This window comes from Danio aesculapii, chromosome 24 (genome assembly GCF_903798145.1).
Source record: "Danio aesculapii chromosome 24, fDanAes4.1, whole genome shotgun sequence".
Classification (NCBI taxonomy): Eukaryota; Metazoa; Chordata; class Actinopteri; order Cypriniformes; family Danionidae; genus Danio; species Danio aesculapii.
Window position 1 is genome coordinate 1,910,083 of NC_079458.1, and position 24,172 is coordinate 1,934,254.

At 36.7% G+C, this 24,172-nt stretch overlaps 1 protein-coding gene across 1 annotated transcript in view; it reads left to right on the forward strand.

Moving 5' to 3' along the window:
* The window catches only part of LOC130218906 (microtubule-associated protein 4), a 123,693-nt gene that overhangs the window by 83,075 nt on the left and 16,446 nt on the right, over positions 1-24,172 (forward strand). Inside the window, exons 8-12 of the mRNA XM_056451225.1 lie at positions 13,053-13,711; positions 16,277-16,516; positions 18,475-18,598; positions 19,992-20,051; positions 22,410-22,786. Of these exons, the coding sequence (XP_056307200.1) occupies positions 13,053-13,711; positions 16,277-16,516; positions 18,475-18,598; positions 19,992-20,051; positions 22,410-22,786 (1,460 nt within the window). The remainder of the gene's footprint in view (positions 1-13,052; positions 13,712-16,276; positions 16,517-18,474; positions 18,599-19,991; positions 20,052-22,409; positions 22,787-24,172) is intronic.

A 24,172-nucleotide genomic window follows, 5' to 3' on the forward strand; every position in this document is an offset into this window, starting at 1 on the left:
TGTGTGTTTATGTATGCATGCATGTCTGTGTGTGTGTTTGTGTGTGTGTGTGTATGTATGTATGCATACGTGTCTGTGTGTTTATGTATGCATGCATGCGTGTGTGTGTGTGTGTTTACGTATGCATGCATGTCTGTGTGTTTATGTATGTATGCATGTGTGTGTGTGTTTATGTATGCATGCATGTGTGTGTGTTTATTTATGCATGCATGTGTGTGTGTTTATTTATGCATGCATGTGTGTGTGTTTATGTATGTGTGTGTGTGTGTGTGTGTGTGTGTGTGTGTGTGTGTGTGTGTGTGTGCATGTGTGTGTGTGTTTTTATGTATGCATGAATGTGTGTGTATGTGTGCATGCATGTGTGTGTGTGTATGTATGCATGCATGTGTGTGTATGTGTGCATGCATGCGTGTGTGTTTATGTATGCATACATGTGTGTGTATGTGTGCATGCATGTGTGTGTGTTTATGTATGGATGGATGCATGCATGTGTGTGTGTGTTTAGGTATGCATGCATGCATGTGTTTGTGTTTATGCATGCATACGTGTGTGTGTTTATGTATGCATGAATGTGTGTGTATGTATGCATGCATGTGTGTGTATGTGTGCATGCATGTGTGTGTGTTTATGTATGCATGCATGTGTGTGTATGTGTGCATGCATGTGTGTGTGTTTATGTATGGATGGATGCATGCATGTGTGTGTGTGTTTAGGTATGCATGCATGCATGTGTGTGTGTTTATGTATGCATGCATGTGTGTGTATGTGTGCATGCATGTGTGTGTGTTTATGTATGGATGGATGCATGCATGTGTGTGTGTTTATGTATGCATGCATGTCTGTGTTTATATATGCGTGCATGTGTGTGTTTACTGTATGTATGCATGCATGTGTGTGTATGTATGCATGCATATGTGTGTGTTTATGTGTGCATGCATGTGTGTGTGTGTTTATGTATGCATACATGTGTGTGTTTATGTATGCATGCATATGTGTGTGTTTATGTGTGCATGCATGTGTGTGTTTATGTATGTATGCTCGCATATGTGTGTTTATGAATGCATGCATGTCTGTGTTTATATATGCATGTATGTGTGTGTGTTTATCTATGTATGCATGTGTGTGTGTGTGTGTGTGTGTGTGTTTATGTATGCATGCATGTCTGTGTTTATTTATGCATGTATGTGTGTGTGTTTATGTATGCATGTATGGTTTTGTCTGTACATATGTACTGTATGTGTGTGTTTTATTATATTATTTGATTTATTCTCTTATTTTAATCAAAATAATAATGAGTAGGTTAGTGAAGGTTATTTAAAGACATTTGTGAAGAACAATGCAAGTTTACGTTTAATTAAAGACTAAATTATTAAAGCGCAGATCAATGTTTTGTCTATTTCTTTATTTTTGCAGCAAATAGCCATGTAATAAGTGGAATAATGTTCATCCAGCCGGTTGTTATCACAGAATAAAGCACTACAATTTAATTTTTTCGTTGTTGTTGAGTTTTTGATAACTTTGTGGCAGGTTGACATTTAATTTAATTTATTTCTTTTTTTTATTTTAATAAAAATATTTGAATTTTATTAAATTTTATTTTTAATTTGAATTTAATTTTTAGTTTGTTTTGAATTTAATAAAATGTTTTATGTTTTATTTTATATATAGTTTTTATTTCTTTTAATTGATTTTATTTTTAAAATTTTCATTTTTAATTTAATTTAATAATTTTTTTTTTTAGAATTATTTTTTATGTAGTTTAATTAAATGTTTTATTTTTATTTTATTTTATTTTTAATGAAATTGTAATATTTTATTTTTAAATTTAATTAAATTTTATTTTTGTTATTTTATGTTTGTTATTTTATTTTATTTTTGTTATTTTATTTTATTTTTAATGAAATTTTTATATTTTATTTTTAAATTTAATTACATTTTATTTATGTTATTTTATGTTTATTTTATTTTATTTTTGTTATTTTATGTTTATTTTATTTTATGTTTGTTATTTTATTTTATTTTTGTTATTTTATTTAATTTTATTTTGCTACTTTGGGACCAACAGAAAATAAAAACATTTCTTTTGAGTTTGTAAATAATTACACAGATGCTGTCCTAAAATAGTTTAGTTTTATTGTGTCATACTTGCAAAACTAAAACTGGTGATTCTGGTTGTTCTTAGAAAAAATGAAATCGCTGCACCCCTGATTTTAGGCTATAATGAGAGGATCATTTCTAAAAGCACAACTCATTAATGGTCTTAGATACTGATATGGAGCTTCAATTCAACTGGAGTTTAACTGGAGTTCTTATAAAGGTGAATAGTGTAGCAGACAGTATGTGATGCAAATATATAAACTGGCACAGAGAAAACCCGGTTGTTGCTCTGATATTGCTGCATTCTTAATTTTAGGCTATAGAGGAAGATTTTTAAAACATGGCATAATTGGTCTTAGAAAAGGAAATGGAGTCTCAGAAAACATGCAATGGTTGAATTGGAGTTTAATGGTGTAGCAGAGACAGTACTGTATGTGATGCAAATATAGTGTGAGTGTAGAGTGTGTACGACACAATCACGCCACTGCCAAACGCATGCTCATTACCGGCTGCAGACGAGCCAGAGTAAGTCATTTCTGCCCTGATTTCCTGCAGTTAAACCCACCCCTCAGCTAATCCAGGTCACACATGACTTCTGCATGTTTAATGTACACACTCTCACACTCTCCTGTGCTCAAAAGCTGACCCTCAGAGCAGTCTTTGGGTTTTATAATGAGGAGTAAACAGTATAGTTTAATGCATTGTTTGTCTTCTTGAATGAAATGCATTGAGCTGAATGTCCAGGCTCATGGGATGCAATGCAATATGCATTTGTGCTAATAAAAACCAGCTCTGGATGCATGTTTGCAGCATATTCAGCGTGGTGTTTCATGTGGAGGGGGATTTCTTGTGTGATTTTGGGATCTGTATATTTCTCATTGAAATCAGCATTACAGGAAAGCATGTGCATTTGACTGCATGATGAATTACATTTGAGTAAAAGCTCTGTTCATGAAGACGACAGCAGTATTATTGTTCATATTACACCGATAATTGGCACAAACAAGTCTGAATCCATGATGAATGTGTGGTCAAGCAGTGCACAGAGAAATATCTGTTGTGCTCTTCAGAAATGTCCAAATAAATGGCATTCGTTATGAAAACGCAACGCCTCAAGGGGATGTGAACATGGCAGATTAAATAGAAATGCATGAAGAGAAAATGTGCATTCGTGCTATTGATGCTCAGTTATGGTTGCATGCTTGCATTGCGAACTACAATACTTATTTATAAAGCACATTTAAAAATAACCCTAGTTGACATTAGCCTGTCACATTAATCAATATATGGACTTATATATCGCACAACCGTGTTTGCGTGGGTTTCCTCCAGGTGCTCTGGTTTCCCCCACGAATCCAAACACATGGTACAGGTGAATTGGGTAAGCTAAAATTGTCCGTAGTGTATGTGTGTGAATGAGTGTGACAGAGTGTGTTTCCCAGTGTTGGTTTGCAGCTGGAAGGGCATCCGCTGCGTAAAACATATGCTGGATAAGTTGGCGGTTCATTCCGCTGTGGCGACCCCAGACAAAGCCGAAGGAAAAGGAATGAATGAATATCGCACAACACATGGACATGAGCTCAATCATTTCTGGCGATGCAATATATATTGCCCATACATGACCAATTCGAGCAACATTTCAGCTGATGTGCAGCATCTCTATTTTATTGGAGGTGTCAGCATGGTAAAACACTTAGTATTTACTATAAATGACTATAGTATATTCTGATGTTGGTGTCTGACAGCTGAAAACAGATCTGCTAGCAGATATCACAGCCTCTGTTACTTTTTAACTTGCTTTTTTTTACATTCATTATTATTTATTTAAGATGCGTGTTTTTTACATTGTCATTCCAATGCCTCACTATTCAATTGATAAAATGACTATAATTAAATTATGAATAAAATATGATGTGTTCTTTGAAAGAGTGTACTTGCATTGTGATGACATTATATTGTCATTCTGCCATTATATAATGAGTGGCATCTTAAAATGACAATAATATCATTTATCGTGATTTATTTTGGTGCAATATATCGTATGACAAAAAATAGATTAGATTAGATTCAACTTTATTGTCATTACACATGTACAAGTACAAGGCAACGAAATACAGTTTCGGTCTAACCAGCAGTGCAATAGCAGCAAGTGCAGGATACAGGTATAAGTTATAAAGTGCAGTTATAGAAAAACTATGGTGATATTTACAGATGGATGTACTATCAACATTATATACAGGTTGTATTAGCTATGAACAGATTTACAATAAATGAATATATGTACAGGATACTATTAATAATCAGAAGTGTGCAGATAGATAAACAATTACAAATGTATATGCACAGTGGGTGCATATAGATATTGTGGCAGGCCTAATTGACCAAAGTAATGTGTGCTAAAGACAGAGAAGATGATGTAAAATCGAAACAAGATTACCAAATCAGTACCAGTAAAAGCAATAAAAGAACCAGTAATCCAGGAGTATTAAAAGCAAGAGAATTTAGTTAGCGCTTTAAGATGGACTTAACCGGAAATATGGGGGGGGGAGTCTAATGTGGCAGAATGTTCGTTTTTTACACACAGTTAGTTTATATATATACACTTGTATATTTCATATTTTATGATTCACAATTGTTTATTTACGCTTGTGAATAGCATTAAGGGATGTTGATCTCTGCGCTGTTCACTTTTGATATTGAAAATTCAACTCTGCAGTTTAACAAAGTGAATTTTATTGACATTTTCAGGGTTTATACGGTCATGGAAAAGCTGGAAAGTCATGGAAATTTGACATGGCGTTTTCCAGGACTAGAAAACTTAGAAAAACAGAAAAACCCACAAAGTTTTGGAAAAGTCATGTAAATTAGTTGAACAAATATCTGAACAGTTGAATTAGGGCTGCATGATATTGGAAAAATCTGGCATTACAGTATCTTGTATTTCTGTTAATATATTGCGATGTGAATACAGTTTCACCAGGAGATTTAACAGGTTTATTTGGATTGATTGGGGGGTTTTGTAGAGGAGTGAATCTCAAATAATATATCCCAAATAAATGACAAGCAGAGATCAATAAAATATAGCAAAGATAAAAGTGAATGATTCAGGTATTCACTGTTCTGGTACAGATATTGAATAATCAACACTGCAGAGTCTTCATTGTATTTTATTTCATCTTTATTAAAGTTACAATAAAATGTCTTGTCTTGGATGTTTTAAACTCTGAAATATTGAAATGTTCACACAGTCACAGCTCTTAAAGGGACAGTTCACTTAAAGATTAAAATGTCCTCACTATTTACTCACTTCACGTGTTTCTATACTATAGGAGTTATTCAATTATCTTCTTTTTGTGTTCATTTAAATAAAAAAAACTCATAAATGTTTGAAACAAGTGAAGGGTGTAATGAAAATGCAGATGGTGAACTTTTACTCCATTATAATTCAACTCTACATTAAACTATAATCCCAACATTGCATATCCTGTGACGTGACTATTGCGGATGCACATTGCAATATCGATGCTGAAACCATATATTGTGCAGCCCTAATTTGAATATAGATTAGTTCTTTACTTCTTTTCTGTCCTTGGCCAAAAACTTGCTCTGACATTATTAGTGCTGTGTAAGCATTATCAAAATCAATTTTACATATAAAAACTAATTTAAGCTTAATAGATTGTTGTGTGTTCTGTGATATGCTGTAATAAATTTGACCGTCATTGTTTTTCTTATTATTTACCATGTAAACATTACATGAAACATTACATCATGAAAATTTACTTGCAAGTTCTGGAAAAGTCTTGGAAAAGTCATGGAACTTTAGGAGTAAAACTGTGTAAGAACCCTGCATTTGAGTGGTTTGAAATAATATAATGTATATAAACAATATTAAAGATATTATTAATAATATCTAGAGAAATAAGTCTGTAAAAGAACAGAAAATGTGCTGCAGTTTATTACAAGATTTCTGTAGCGTAATCTACAACACCAACACAGACAGTATAGCACTGCAAACTATTACACATGACAATAAAAGTCACTTATTTCACACTTTTCAAGGTTTAAAGTTGCTGGAGGAAAGATCAAGATCCCATAATGCAGCTCAAAAGCAGAAATAGATGGGGGAAAATAAAAACACGAAACATTAAATATGCAAAACTGCTAAATAAAGGATATTTTCTCCATTTGTGCCATCTTTGACATTCATACAGTGATTTCCAGCTCTCAGACGCAGCGTTTTCTCCTCTGTTTTGTGTGAATCTGGTGTGTTTGTGATTATAAAAGCACCTGAGTCATGCAGAAACTGATCAGCTTAAGGCAGGAGAAGCGTTTCATACACACACGCTGCTGAAATCTGGTGACAGATTAACTTTAATACAGGATGCAGTATTTCTGCATGCTGGGAAGCGTGCAAAAGAAAAGTGCTGCTGGAATGTCAATGATGTGGGATTGTATTTATTTATTTCTTGCTCGCTATATTCAAATCTTTTGTGTGGAAAATGTGGATCAATATGCAAATACTATTGACTCCTTTTTAAATCAGTTCTGACTGATCTGACAGAAGGAAACAAGTTAAAGGGTTTACTGAGTCAATAAGGTCACATTAGTTCATGCTTTAACAGTAGGCAATGCTTTTGTTATAGTATTTATTCAACACAATCTCACGGCAATTCGTAACTTTTTGATTTAGTGGCTAATTCGTACAATTTAGTACGATTTGCTCATCCGCCAATGACGGTTGGGTTTAGGGGTGGGGTTAGGTGCCACGCCTCCATTTTAAAATCGTACAATTTCGTGCGAATTAGCCACTAAACTGTCAAAACGTAAAATACTTACGTTTTCTCGTGAGATCAGGCTGATTTATTCATCTTTGTTAATGCTAGTTCATAAAAATGCAGCTATATTAATTATTGAAAGCTCAAGTTCATTAAATAATGCATAATATTAACAGGAATTATTGTTAGTTTGTTAAATAATACTATTGTATTGTAATGTGTTACAAGTTACTATAATTTCACTATGAGATTGGCAGATATGTTGCATTAAAGGGCACCTATGATGAAAATCATCTTTCATACTTGATTGGACAGAACTGTGTGTAGGTAAAGTGTGTCCACAATCATATTTGGGGGATATACATATATTGATATTTTCTGATGTTAAAATAGGATCTAAATCCCTCCCATCTTGAGGCCGACTGCGACGTGACGTGAGAGTGCGGTTTCCCCGCCCACCGATTTGATTGACAGCCGCGTATTAACATGTCACCGTAGTAACACGTATAATCATATCAACAAGACAGGATGTGCGCAAAGCAACCGGGATTAAAAGATCTGTTCATCTCTCTGTGATCATCAAATGTGATCAAGAATGAGTTTTACAAGCTTAAAACGTTTTTAAAACATGTTTGTAATGAATTACAGCGATTTTTACCATCTTCATCATCCCGGACGCAAATCAGCACAAAAAGAAAGACCCTTCAGTCCCGGTTTGTGGACGTTAAATCAGGTTTATTTTGTACATTAACACAGCGGATATCCAAACAGCAGTGGATATTAACCTGTATCCTGTCACATTTGCCGTGCAAAAACAATGCAAAGCTAAACACACGCTGTGTGTGCGTGAACTTTTTTAATGACATTGTGTGTGACTCATCGTTGCAACTCCACAACAAATACATCAAATACTGATTGGTAAAGTTCTTACTGTAGTATTTCTCACAAACGTTACGTGAGATCTGCTTCCTTCATGTCTGTCACTGTGCTGTTTATCTGCACACTCTGACACACTCTGACAGCCACGTGGGAATGGTGGGCGGGGAGAACCAGCTCATTTGCATTAAAGCCACAGGCAACAAAAGCAGCTACAGAGTGTTCAGAGCAGAAAATCCAATATTCTGAGAGCTCTAATAAATAATCTGATGGGTGTTTTACAGACACATTCTGGGGACACAAAATCTTGAAAAGGGGGTAAAATAGGTGCCCTTAAATTAAAAATAATAAACTTTATTGTATATAGTGCCTTTAAAAGTAGCATCTCAAAGTGCTTTATGAACATATAAAAACTGCAAAAGTAAAAGATACATACACTCATACATGCATAATAGACTAGACAATAAAAAAACTATGCAATTATAATCAAAATAAAGAAATAATTGTAAAAAAATCTGATAAAAGCTACCCTAACAAGTCAGTTTTAATGAACAGGATGAATGGCTTTAGGTAAAGAGTTCATAAACCATCTGTTGTGCTTTCTTTTCAACTGGGGTCTGTTTTTCATACGTGGATTACTCGATTAGCTGGATTTGGTTGTTGACGATTTGACATGATCCAGGATCGTTTCGTTCTTTAAAACTCATCCGAGAGTTGTTGTCATAGTAACAGTTCTGGTAGCTCAAACCTGCTTGGGAGCAGGCTCATTTCATATAAACAGGATTAGATTGGGTCAGTTCAAGCAAATATAATACTGAAAGTATGTACCCAATTCTGATATTTTCTTACAGGAGTTTTATACACTTGGGAAAATAATAATAGACATAATAGACATGCTCAATATTCGACTTATTTTAAAGGAATAATACATTTATTCAGTCATGAACATGTTTTGACAGCTAATATGACGGTGATTTGATGCTTCACAAAAGTTGCAGACACATTGAATGATATCAAAATGCTTTTGTGATGCAAAATTAATTTAAACATCCAGATATTCTTTACACTGATTAAGAAAGCGGCTACTAACAAAGAAAATCCGCTCTAAATAAGCTGCTGAATACTCTTGACACATGAAAGTGTAAAGCCTGCAGCCCACAACAAATGTGGAGAGTTATGGCGTGTCATATTTAACAAACCGTTTACTGTGAATTTGAGGTAATTTTGCTCACATGGGTAATTGAATATTAATCAGATGATGTCATTACGCTGCTGTGCCTTCAACCAATCATTTCATTACTGATCATGATTTTGAGGATTGATGGATCTGTCCTTCACAACACATGCACAGTGTAGCCAGATTGGGCGGTTTTGAATTTATTTTTGCGGGTAAAAAGTGACATAGGCGGGTAGTGAAAATTTGGGCAGTTTTGCAGCGGCGTGCCCTTAAAAACCAGTTTTGATCTCCGATGTATGTTCGCATACGTTCGCTTAGAACAGTGTAGAAGCGCTTGTGATCTCCCTCCCCGGCACAACATCTCAATCATTTCCCCCCCGCTCCTCAGCCTCACGACAGGTTATTGTAGTCTACTAATTGTTAAGCGGCGCTTTTTGGTTTTCTGCGGTTTTTCAACAGATTTTGGGCTGGAATCAGTCAGCTACAGCTGGCAACACTGCACACGCAGCGATCTCAGATCAGTTTATCCAGACATTTTATTTTGATTCACGAACGTGCCAGAGATCAGTTAGCCAGAGATCAGTTATCAAGATTACCAGATCCAGGATCTGCCAAATCATCTTAGATCATTTGAGCGAGCTGAACAGTTTGAACACACAGTAAAAAGCATTTGTTGTGGCCAGTTGCATAGACATAGGCACTTTCAGTACTAGTTTCAGCATCTAGTTAAACATGGTCTTACTTTTCAGATTAAAGTCAGACCTACATTTTGGTGACTGAATTTACAAAGTGTGTAAAGAAAACAAATGTTGGTGTGCTGTCCTTCAATTCAAGGACACGAGGCATCCAGAAGCGACCAGTTGTGTTTTTAATGGATCTGCCATTGAGTGTGAAGTGTTATTACTGATGGACAGCATCTCTCTGACCTCAGAACAGCTCTAGTCTTCCTCTGTCAGCCGTTTACACTCATCTGGCTCAAACACTCAATTCTGATTCAGTGATGGCATCATTCTTCTGTTCTCACTTATTTGCATTCAGTGCAACTCCCCATTTCCCATTCCTTTTTCAAATGTGACATATTTAGATTGAACAGTGCGGGGCATGAAACAGTACACCCCTCACAGACCTCTCTTTTAAATTAAAACGTTCCACAGGATGCTTTGCAGCAATATGTTTGTGCATGTACATTAGATTAGTAAGTAGTAAAGACAAAACTGATGAACCAATCGAACAAAAATCTGAAGATCACAGCCCAAAAATGACCACCCAAATTAACATGTTGGGATTAAATAGTAAGTCATATTTTAATAAACAGGGAAATTATAAAGATATTTTGTCATTTAAATTTGAGTTGAAATTTTGTAGTTTGTAAACAATGTTGTTAGGTGCATTAACTGGTTTGAATGTAGGGGAGCGCGTCGTACAAAGTAACGCGGGGTAAAATGTAACATGGAGTTTTAAGGTATTTGCTTAGGGCAGTGTTTCCCAACCCTGTTCCTGGAGGCACACCAACAGTACATATTTTGGATGTCTCCCTTTTCTGACCCATTAACTTCAGGTGTTGGAGTCTCTTCTGATGTTATGATGAGTTGATTCAGGTGTGTTTGATTAGGGAGATGTTGAAAATGTGTACTGTTGGTGTGCCTTCAGGAACAGGGTTGGGAAACACTGGCTCTGGGTTTACAATGGCATGCTTTCGAGCTTGTCACCAGTGTCGGCAGACGTCTTCTTGCCAATTATTGAAAAAGTTTAGTGAAATTGGATGAGAAACACAGGAGAAAGCAATTTTGCACCGTCAAAGTATTTTATATTATAGTCAATACTCTTTTATTTTAAAGAAATCTGTGAAAGTATGAATGTTAAATCTTATTGTTGTGATTTCCATCCTCTAGTCAGAAAGATGGAACCATTTTGAAAGTTGTAAAAAACACACAGTGGCTGCTAGCCGGTTTTGAGAAAACACGTCACAGAGGTTTTAGTTGTAACAGGGTGTTAAATTTAAGCCATACACTGTTGGACATCAATTAAACCACATGTGTCAAATACAAGGCCCGCGGGCCAAATGCGGCCCGTCAAAACATTTAATCAGGCCCGACAACAAGTTTTGGTAATGAATTTCAAGTGGCCCGTGCTCGCTTGAAGTGTCTGAGACCATTACAATATTGAGACACAGGTGGTGCTGTTGCGCTTCACCCTGCTCTCTAATTTAGATGTTAGCATAACGTTATGCTAAATGTAAACAAGGTAAAATATTTCTGGGACTAGCACAATGGCAAAAAAAAAAAGCAAAATGGACAGAGAATATCAACAATTTCAACCATGGTGGGAAACAGAATATTAATTCAGATATTACATATATTCAGAGTGTCCTTTGAAGTAAAATAATCGAAATAATACAATTTATTAACATTTATTTTTAATATAGGCTACCATTTATTGATAATAGCCCAATAATAAATATATTGCTTTAATTTTTTTCCCCTTAAATCCACAAGTTCAGTTGTAGGCAAAGACAGTTGGCATGGATCATTTCATGATTAGGCTGCCTTTTTAAAGCTAATAGAATAAGTGTAATAATGCAATATCAGAAGCCATCCGTTGCTTGTTACAATGTGGTATTGCTTGGCACAATCAGTTGTTGGCTTTTTGTATTGTTATCAGTTTTTCTGAATATGAAAGTGTTTTTAAAGTAGACTGTTCTATGCTAGCCTACTGTCCTGTTTTATGCTAATATTAGTTCGAGACCTTCATGTTTTGATGGAGATGAAAGCTGCTGTGACACAAATGTGGTCCAAATTAAAATTAAATGTAAAACCTTGCTATTTTGATAAATGTGGTTTAATGAAGTGTTAGAGATGTTACAGTTGTTAATACACTTTTATTTTCTACAAAAAATACATTTTTTTTAAATGTGCATGTGCGGCCCCTGACTTTATTCTCAACACAGTGCGGCCCTGACCAAGTTTGGATTTGACACCCCTGAATTAAACAAACAAAATAATTTTAGATTTTTGAGTGTGATGTTGAAAACGTATTAAATAAAATGTTTTTTATTAGAATGTTCTTTTTGTGATAGACAAAAAACAAATGGTTTGTCTAACCCCATTACTGTTCTTTATTTAGCCAAAACCAAAACGTGTTACTGTGTGCCCCGCTCTCTCCTATTCTCTTTCTATTTCTAAAGATGTTCAGTCACCAAACTCTGTTTTTAATAGATATGAATGTTTAATGAAACTATTTTGTTTAAATGGGCGATGCAGTAGGGCAGTATCCTCGGCTAGGTCAGTTTGCGTTTCTGTGTGGAGTTTGCATGTTCTCCCTGCATTCGTGTGGGTTTCCTCCGGGTGCTCCGGTTTCGCCCACAGTCCAAACACATGCGCTATAGGGGAATTGGGTAGACTAAATTGTCCATAGTGTATGTGTGTGAATGAGTGTGTGTGGATGTTCCTCAGAGATGGGTTGCAGCTGGAAGGGCATCCGCTGCGCAAAACATGTGCTGGATATGTTGGCGGTTCATTCCGCTGTGGCGAACCCAGATTAATGAAGGGACTAAGCCGAAAAGAAAATGAATGAATAAATTTTCTTTAAATGCACCAAGAGTTATTTGCTGTATTAATTTGGAAATGGATAAAATATTAGTTTTTAAAAGGATGTGAGCTCATTTATGCTGAGTACTGTATTCATTTAATCAATTAACTAAAACACAAACTTTATTATTGTTGTTTAAGATATTTAAACTTTTGGGCAAGGAATCTTCTGATGTCTTCTCTTTATTATTTTACTAATGTCCTTTATCTTTTTTAGGCTTTTAATTAAATAATAAAAAAACACTTTTAAATCTGATATTGATACTGATGATTTTAAATGCGCTGCTGTTGTTGTTGTTGTTGTTGTTGTTGTTGTTGTGGTTGTTGTTGTTGTTGTTGTTGTTGTTGTGGTTGTTGTTGTGGTTGTTGTTGTGGTTGTTGTTGTTGTTGTTGTTATTTCAGATATTTAAACTTTTGAGCATGTAGTCTTCCAAAGTCTCCTGTTTATTATTTCATTAATATTATTTATCTTTTGTTACACACTTTCTAAATCTGATTTTGACTCTAACCCTTTTTAATTGTGTATTTTTCTATCAGAAAAATCTGAGAAGAACAAGCCGGAGGTGAACAAAATGGACCCCGTCCAGAAGTTTGATGAATTTGACATCTTCAGCAAGACTGAGAAAGATCAGAAGATGGAGACAGTGACAGAGAAAGATAAATCTGAGCACAAACAGACAACCAAAGCAGAAAACACAGAAACTCTGGACAAAAACAAAGAGGTGGAGAAGAAAGCGGATGAAAGAGTTCACCATGCAGAAACGGCAGTGAAAGTGGAGAAGATTGAAAAAGTGGAAAAAAGCACTAAAGAGGAGACTGAAAAGGCTGAAATGTTGGAGAAAAGCAGTGATTTAAAAGAAAAGACAGAAAAAACAACAGAGTTCTCCCCAAAGAAAGAGGAACCGGCGGAGAAACAAGAGCTGAAGAAAGAAGAAGTGAAAGTCGAGGAGAACAAATCAGAGCAGAAAGATGATGTGAAGGAGAGAGTTGAACTGAAGACCCAACAAGACGAAACCGAGAAGGAGACAGTAGAGGAGAAAGCAGAAAAGAGCGAGCCGGCTGATAAGAAACCTGCCAAAGCTGAGACGAAGGATGAAAAAGCCAAAAAAGCAGCTGCTAAACCCTCAGCGGCCAAACCTGCGCTAACCAACGGTGCTCCTGGAAAAGACTTGAGCAGTCCTGAGAAGAAGACCAAGGTTTGTCAAGACTTTCTGTCGTCTTTGTGTCCTTTATCCACCCTCCTGCTTCTGCTTATGTGGTTTATTCAGTTTCTAAAGCATATTAATCCTAGAAACACAAACGAAATCAAATTAATCTTTAGGTTGGGTAGGTTAGCAAAAACCATAAGTAAATGAGTGCTAATTTGATATTATTTATCAGCTGTATGTATGTATATATATATATATATATATATATATACACACCGTGTCTCAACTAAACAAGCAGTAATATATCATAGAAACATAAGACTGCTTATCGTACTACAGGAATAAGAATGACTAAATTTCGTACAGGATTAACAGCACAATCTACTTTCATTGGCGATGGCGTAATCATTCAATCATTCATTTTTTTTTCAGCTTAGTCCCTTTATAAATCAGGGGTCACCACAGCGGAATGAACTGCCAACTTATCCAGCATATGTTTTACGCGTTGGATGCCCTTCCAGCTGCAACCCAGTACTGGGAAACACCCATACACACTCATTCACACACTACGGACAATTTAGCCTACCCAATTCACCTACACCACATGTCTTTGGACTGTGGGGGAAACCGGAGCACCCGGAGGAAACCCACGCCAACACGTGGAGAACATGCAAACTCCACACAGAAACAACAACTGACCCAGCCAAGGGTCGAACCAGCAACCTTCTTGCTGTGAGGCGACAGCGCTACCCACTGCGCCGCCTGGTGTAATGATGTCGAATTTATTTTTAGCTGCGTAAAGCCTAAATAAAAATGGTGTTTTCGAATGAAGAGTTTGATCAAAGGTTCACGAGAGCTGAAAGGCTGCAGTGCTTCACGTTTCTATCTGAATTTCCAACTAAAAACTGGACATGAGGTGGATTGGATTAAAACCAGCTTGACCTCTGGTAGCCCAGCCAAAACCATCCATGTCCAGCTTAAACCAGGCTGATCAAGCTGGTTTTAGCTTGATTTAGCTGGTCATTTTCCAGCCTGACCAGCTAAGACCAGGCTGGAAATGGCTGGAAACCAGCCTGGAAAAAGGCAAAAGCCCTCTAAAACCAGGCTGGTCAACCAGCTGAAACCAGCCAACCAGCCTAGGCTGGTTTAAGCTGAATTTTTCAGCAGGGTTCTATACAACTTAAAGTGACATTTAAAGGCTTAACTAGGTTAATTAGGTTAACTAGGCGGGTTAGGGTAATTAGGCAAGTTGTTGTGTAACGATGGTTTGTTCTGTAGACTATAAAGAAAATATATATCTTAAAGGGGCTAATAATATAGACCTTAAAATGGTGTTTAAAAAATTAAAAACTGCTTTTATTCTAGCCAAAATAAAACAAATAAGACTTTCTCCAGAAGAACAAATATTATCAGACATACTGTGAAAATTTCCTGAATCTGTTAAACATCATTTGGGAAATATTTAAAAAAGAAATATATTAGTTAATTAAGCATTGATAATAAAACAGACAACGCAGAACCTGAAATAATAATAATAATAATAATAATAATAATAATAATAATAATAATAATAATAATAATAATAATAGTAATGTATTTTATTGCAGTTTCATTTTAATAGATGTGAAATATTTTAAACATTTTAGTTTTATCATTCTATTGAACAAAGACTTTCATTTGGGTCATTTGAAGACTCTTAAAGACTGAACTGAGATCAGAAAATTCCTTTATGTTTACTTCTAGAGGGATAACTTCACCCAAAGATGAAAATTTGCGCACTATCTACCCACTCTCAGGTGTTTCCAAACCTTTATGAGTTTCTTTCTTCGTTAGGGTATATTCAGAAGTATGCTGTTGGACTTTTAATTTTGCAGTCACCTGTGTCAAATGCTTCCGGTAAACTGTATGCAATTACAAAATGGGCACGTTTAAGGTCTGTTTTCTTTAAAGATCAGCGATCTCCACTGCCTGATAGATATACGATATAAAGTGGGTCTCAGACCGGACAAGAAGCACTGCATTAAATTCATTTTTCTCGTGCCATGTCTTTAAAACATGAGCATTTATTTTACTCCGGTATTTACAATGGTGTTTCTGCGCTCACCTGCTGATCCTGATGGGCGCTTGTGTGTAAACGGCTTTTCATCTCAGTTTACGCTTGAACAACTAAATGAACGCTTGAGTCTATTTAACTGATTATATTTTAAGTACATTACAACATCGATGCTGTGAAAGGAACTGTATGAAATTGAAAAAAATCACATTAAGCGTTCACCGGAAGTTTATCGATATAGACACACTAGCTCTGCATATACCCTATTGAACACAACAAGAAGAGATTTTGAAGAAAGCTGAAAATCATAAAGATAATCAAGTACTATGGAAGTCTATGGTTACAGGTTTCCAGCATTCTTCAAAATATCTTCTTTTGTGTTCAACAGAGAAAGGAAACTCTAACAGGTTTGAAGCGAGTAAAGGAACTGTCTCTTTAATATGTCATGATGCTTTTAATGGCCTGCGCTGCTCATATCACTGCTTTCATCATTTGTCCTTATTTTGTTTTTTGTTCCTCATTTTCCATCCACGCGTTGGGTTTGCCGTCCATCCACGCAGCCTGTTGCTGGATCAACCAAACCCAGCTCTGCCAAGCCCCGCCCCAGCTCCGCCTCCACTGCTACAGCTGCCTCCAAGCGTCCAATCGCTACCTCAGCCTCCAGTGGCCCTGCCCCCATCAGTAAAAAAGCCCCTGCGCCCAAAACATCCACTGCACCTGCGGGCACCAAACGGCCTACCACGGCCACAGCACGACCCCCCACCACCGCTACCACAGCGGCCAGAGACGTCAAGCCCAAGGTGAAACTCAGTGTGTGTGTGTGCGTGCGTGCGTGCGTGCGTGCGTGTGTGCGTGCGTGCGTGCGTGCGTGCATGCGCTTTTATGTCCTGGTGGGGACTTAAAACTGAATCCAGACTCATGGAGAGTTATGTTACTGTGCAGTCTAAACTTGTGTGTGTGTGTGTGTGTGTGTGTGTGTGTGTGTGTGTGTGTGTGTGTGTGTGTGTGTGTGTGTGTGTGTGTGTGTAGTTGTTCAACTGCTGCTGCTTTGCTCTGCTTGTTCACATCAACATCAAAAACATATTGTGAAATGTTATTACTACCCTTAATATTTTAAACAGGTTTATTTTATAATGTAATGTATTGCTGTAATGCAAAGCTGATTTTACATATATATATATATATATATATATATATATATATATATATATATATATATATATATATATATATATATATATATGTGTATATATATATATATATATATGTATATACACTCACCAGTGACTTAATTAGGTACACCTTGCGTTAACAAGCAGTTGGACAGGTGTACCTAATAAAGTGGTCGGTGAGTGTATGTCTATATATATATATATATATAAATATATAGTTGTTCTATTTGATCAGATACTGTATGTACATATTTGTTATTCCAGTGGTTGAAAAAATTATGCAAATGGCCATTTTTTAATATTTTATGAATGTAAAATTCAATGAAAAAATGTAATGTTGTGTGTAATTTGCATAAACTGCTATGATTTCTTGTAATAATATTCAATATCCATGGAACTGTAATATCCAGTATCTATAGAAAAGTCAGAAACTCTTTGGTTTAAAACCTAAATGAAGATGACTTTATCTGTAGATGATGTTTTGGAATCGGGCTCTTAAATGATTAAATGTCTTTACATGTGAATGCTAGACCTCCCTCTAGTGGCCGTCAACTCAACTGCACCACTTCCTTCCTAAAATACAATCAAGTTTAATATTAGAAGAATAAAAAACAAAACTCCTTGATTTTTTATTCACTGCTGGTTACAAAAGTTTAAAATGTTGAGAAATTTAATTTTGAAAAAGTAAAAATTAATTTTGTTAAAGGGATAATGCACCCCCCCTCCCCCCAAAAATGCTATCATTACTCATCCTCTACTTGTTCTAAACCTGTTGTGCAAAAGATTTTTGTTGTGCAATCTATTGTCACTGAAATTATTGCAGTAAGTGACGTTATGGTTGTTTTGTTTTATGCATGTTAGCAGTTATAATAAAGTAGCCCATGAAGTTTCAGTGTAGGATAGGAAAGGTTGCCAGACCCTGCAGAACTTTGTATGTAGTACCCTGAATAATACTCAAAGGTGACCTATTATGCCACTTTTTACAAGATGTAAAATGCGTCTCTGATGTCTCTAGAGTGTGTGTTTCAGTTTGAGCTCAAAATAGCACACAGATAATGTTCTCTAACTGTCTGAAACTGACCCTTTTAGGCTTTGATCCTAATTGTGGTGTTTTGGTGACTGTCGCTTTAAATTCAAATGAGCTTTTTTTTTTAAAGAGGGCGGAGCTACAAATGCTTATGTGTCAACATAGTGGCAGATTTGAAACAGCTGCTGTTTATGCTAATGAGGAAGGGATGGGCACTAGTGGGCGGGGCTTTCCCTCTCTGATGACACAAACAAAGGGAGAATGTCAATCAAAGTGTTTCAGCAGACTGTTTATATCAAGTCTGATAAGAACAAATACAATTAATACATGTTGACCATTAGAGGCTGGAGATATTCACACACTGCTGACACACAACTGGGTTTAAACCCCTTATAAAAGTGTGCGTATTAGCTCCCCTGTAAGTGTAAGACGTGACATCACCTCTAATATTCAATGCCTGTGAGATGGTGGGTTGTAAACTGGAAGATCACTTTTGGAGCAGATGTATTCTCTGCTTGTTATTAATATGAATTTTGCCCTTTTCTCTTGTGTTTGACAGACGGTGACAGAGAAGCGTCCACTGGTGCCCAAGTCCAGCACTGCTCCCTCTCGACCCGCTGCAGATAAACCTGCGTCCACAACACGACCCACAGCCAGCGCTCCTGCGGCCCGACGCCCCCTTGGTCAGACACCTTTACACATTTATTCAATTGTTTTATTCATTCGTTCATTCGTTTTCTTTTCGGCTTAGTCTCTTTATACATCAGAGGTCGCCACAGCGGAATGAACCGACAACTATTCCAGCATATGTTTTACATAGAGGATGCCTTTCCAGCTGCAACCCAGTACTGGGAAACACCTATATACTCTCACATTCACACACACACTCATACGCTACGGCCAATTTAGTTAATCAATTCCCCTATAGCGCATGTGTTTAGACTGTGGGGGAAACCGGAGCACCCGGAGGAAACCCACGCCAACACGGGGAGAACATGCAAACTCCACACAGAAATGACCACTGACCCAGCTAGGACTCGAACCAGCGACCTAACCACTGAGCTACTGTGCCTCCCACATGGAAAAACATACATTTAAATGCTTTTTGCTTTACAAATGTGATATGTGAAAGCCATACCTGCCAACATTTGTCTCAGAAAATCCGGGAGACCGGGGGGAGGGGGAAGGGGTGTTCTGGCGTGAGGTCTCTGAATAACACTGTTAAGAACCAGGATAGAAAAGTAACTGTGCAAGTAACTGTACTATGCACCGGGTTTTGGGAAGCTGCTGCAATCGGATACAGTACCAAAGTCGGCGACCCCGGGGGTGTTACAGACTGTACCAAAAAAAAAGGGGAAGGGGGTGAAATTACGGGAGTTTTCCAGGAGAAATAACAAAACGGGAGGGAGATGAAATACTGGAGACTCCCAAGAAAAACGGGAGTGTTGGCAGGTATGATGAAAGGCCCAGTCGTAAGACCCAATTCTAGCATTAAAAATTGGTAAAACTATTGGGAATCTGAGGGTTAAAAACAAATCAGAAAATCACCTTTGAATTTGAACAAAATAAATTAGAGATCATAAATGAGGATAGCACCACCCGCATTACCAGCACTGCCCAGCCCAGCTCCACACCCGCTCCAGACATCAAGAATAAATTCAATGCCCATCACTGATCAGAAATTGAGTTTTAGGAAATGTACAAAATATCTCCATGGCCATGGATCTTAATATTCTTTTTTTATAATTATATTTTAGGGGGTTTTCACCTTTATTATGATAGGACAGTGGAGATTTCAGACAGGAAAGCATTGGGAGCAGAAAGAGAGGATAGATCGGCAAATGACCTTGAGACGGGAATCGAACTCAGGTCGCCGTTAGCACGTCAGTGCTATATGTCGGTGCACAATACCGCTAGCCTATTGGCGCAGACTTGATCTTAATATTCTAAGTCTTTTTTGTTTGTGCATAAAATAAAAATCAATAATTTTGACTTGTGTAATGTAGTTTTATTAATATACCTGTGCAACCAGGGTCACATATATTCACGCATTCTGTATTTCTGTTTTGTGTTTAGCTGCGAAGACTGAGAGCAAACCAGCAGACGACAAGAAAGCCAGCACACTGAAAACTACAGGTACAGCAAACTCAAGATTTGTATTACTGAAGGACGTCTATAGTGCACACAAGACGGCATTTATTTGATTAAAAATAATGTGAGAACTGTATTACACTTTAAAATGAACTGAAAACCTCCCATCTTTGGTGTGACAATCTTTCAGAGACCATTCTAACATGATGATTTTATACACAAAAATATGCATTTATTTATTGATTAATTGTCAGTATTATTATTATCATCAGTATTAAAATTGATTATTTAATTTTTTTGTAGAAACCAGGATATATGATCAAGTTACGAGGAAAAAGAAAGTAAAATAATTACAAAATAAAAATAATAAATAATATAATAATAACGTAACTAAATAATGTATTGCAAAGAAAACGCTGTTGTTTGAAGTATTTGAATATGAATTAAATATGAAGCACGTTTGTTATCATTGATGATAAAACAATTACTGAGCATAACCGAGCAATCAGTTTTCTGATCATTCATTTCTGATCATGTGACTTTAAAGACTGGAAACATCAGATCATAGTGCGAGGCATTACTGTGAGTATGAGCAGGTGAAAGATGCAGAGATGTCATGCTGACGAACACATTTTAAGTCCACCAAAGATCTGCTTTAAATGCTGAAGAGAGCTGCGCAGCAGGAATGAGTTGAGGATAATCCGGCACATGAGCACCGCTGGCCGTTTCCAGAGATTTGGATTATTTTAATCTGACGAATAAAGAGGGTTTTATGCTATAAACTGAACATTGACATATCGCTGTATGGAGCACTCAGACACACAGCGTTTATAAAGCTTTCTCCTGAGTCTCAGAATGTACGAGCAGATTAAAAAATGCATTTTAAGGTTGTTTCTCTCAAAGAGTTTCCCTCAGACTTGTTATTTTAACTCTATATGGCAAAATTTTGCTGTTTATTTATTGAAACATGTTGTTATAAATTAATACATACAACAAGACAACTATAGTAACTAGACAATAGTTTTTATTACAAAAAGCAATTCACATTAGATCAGGGGTTTTCAAACTTTTAGGACCTGCCCAAGTTTGTCCAATTCCATCGAGATGTTTCACATTAGACATCGTACCATGCCAAATTGGTCGACATCACCCAACCTCAATTCACATTAAATCATTTATTTATTTTATTTTATTTAACTAATATAGCATTTTTAGATTTTTTTTACATTTTTTTTATTTAAATAAAAACAATTTAAATAAGAAATAATAATTGAAACAATTTAGTTAAGATGTGATATAAATTATATGGATAATATATTAATATACATAGTTATGTCTTGAATATATATATATATATACATAGTTATGTCTTGAATATATATATATATATATACATAGTTATGTCTTGAATATATATATACATAGTTATGTCTTGAATATATATATACATAGTTATGTCTTGAATATATATATACATAGTTATGTCTTGAATATATATATATACATAGTTATGTCTTGAATATATATATACATAGTTATGTCTTGAATATATATATATATACATAGTTATGTCTTGAATATATATATATATACATAGTTATGTCTTGAATATATATATACATAGTTATGTCTTGAATATATATATACATAGTTATGTCTTGAATATATATATACATAGTTATGTCTTGAATATATATATACATAGTTATGTCTTGAATATATATATACATAGTTATGTCTTGAATATGTATATGATTCAACATATATATATTTTTTTCATGTTTTTTTTAAGAAAAATATTCTGTTCATCAATGCAGCATTTATTAAATGTATCCTCCTCACAAAACAGATGCTTTATACACATAAATACTTGTGTATAAATGTTCACTACTAACCTTTCTATCAACATGATTTGATTATAACTGCAGATCAATGACAGTGAGAAACAGCCTACTGTAACGTCTGCAATTATATAAAATAAATAAATAAATGCTACATATATTAACACTTACAGACCCTCAAGGCTGATTTATACTTCTGCGTCAAGCACACCTGTATGCAACGGCGCAGCCTATGTGTAGACGCATAGTCCTCTCTATGGCCGTTGGCGACGTTGACGCGCACCTCTCAAAAAACTTAACTACACGTCACAGCGACGTGTAGCGCAAGCTCTGATTAGTCGGCTTGGTAGTGATGACTATCAAGTGGAGGTGAGAGCCACATGAGCCCGATGCAGCGAGTGTTTACAAGTGTGTAGTGGGACAGTTCGCTTTTAGGTACTTTTTGACAGTGGAAACGGCCATAAAAGCGCACCGTATCGTACTGTACCACTCAGTGGAAACGGGCCATATGTGATACTGAACCAGCACCTCTATTGGTTTAATGTTTTGTGTTAATCTGTAGTTACAGATGGTGCCCGCTCTAAACCTGCACCCGTCAGACCCTCCACCACCAGCACTATCAGCAGCAGCGCCTCCACACGCCCTCGACCCACCAAAACCCCCTCAGCAGGCGGCACCGGCACCACTTCTCTGGTTCCGAGGATCCAAACAATGCCCCGCCCCCCTCGAACCTCCATCTTCAGCAGCAGCACCACACGCACCACCAACACAACCAGAAGCACCGCCCACACCACTACCACAACCAGCACCACCCGCATTACAAGCAGCAGCACCGCCAGCACTGCCCGGCCCAGCTCCACACCCGCTCCAGACGTCAAGAACATCCGCTCCAAGATCGGCTCCACAGACAACATCAAACACCAGCCTGGAGGAGGAAAGGTGACTACACACACACACACACACATGCATATAAACACATGCATGCAAACTCATGCACACATTTGAACACTCATGCATACACACAATTATGTATATATACACACACACACACACACACACACACTCATGCATACACAAATACATACATGCATGCATACACACACTCATGCATATACATACACATACATATACACGCACACACACACACACACACACACACATAGACACACTTGTGCATACATACACTTGAACACACACATGAACACTCATGCATGCACAAACGCACACATGCATGCAAACTCATGCACACACACACACACACATGCATACACACATAAACACTCACACAAAAACACACTCATGCATATACACACACTTGATTGCATACACAAACATGAAAACACACTCACACACACAAACAAACACTTATGCATGCGCATACATGCACACCCACTCACACTTAAGCATACACTCGCATGGACACACAGGCATACAGATGAACACAAGAAAACACACACACACAAACTCATGCATGCACACACATGAAAACACATGCACACACTTATGCATACACACATGCACACACAAACACAAGAACACTTATGCATGCACATACATACATGCGCCCTCATGCGCACACTTGCACTCATGCAGACACACACACACACGCTCATAGTGACAGTAATGTGGTTATAATTGAGAAACTGCACGATTTCCACTTCTGTACACCAGTCCAGTCTCCTTTCCATATTCACTTCAGTGCATCTGTGAACTCTCGTCTTCATAATCAGGACTTCTCTCGTGTGTGTGTGTGTGTGTGTGTGTGTTTTTCATCCTGCTCTTTCTCCTGGCTGAGCTCTGAGTCTTGAACACTCACTGCTGTTTCTCTGATCTGCCTGACTTATGTCTCCTGTCACCAAACACACACACACACACACATCAGGAGCGCGACTGCTTCTCAGTGTTCACAGTGTTGTGTTTGGAGTGTGATGATGAGGTTTAAGCACAGATCTAAGCATGTCTGCAGTCCACTTATATTCATTAGTTCATAAATTCATAAATTCACTATTGATATCATGAGTTCAGATGCAAAAATCTCTGAAACCGTCCAGATTTTGCCTCTAAAATGAGCACTTTTCTCAGCCTCCTGTGTGTATTTTTCAGTTATTTCAGTTTTATGGCCAATAATAGCATCTTTTCACTGCATTTAAAGGGGATCTATTATTCAAAATCACTTCTATAAGGGGTTTAAGCCCAGTTGTGTGTCAGCAGTGTGTGAATATCTCCAGTCTCTAATGATAAACATGTATTATTTGTATTTGTTATACTCAGACTCAGTCTGCAGAAACGCTTTGATTGACATTCTGTCTTTATACGTGTCATCAG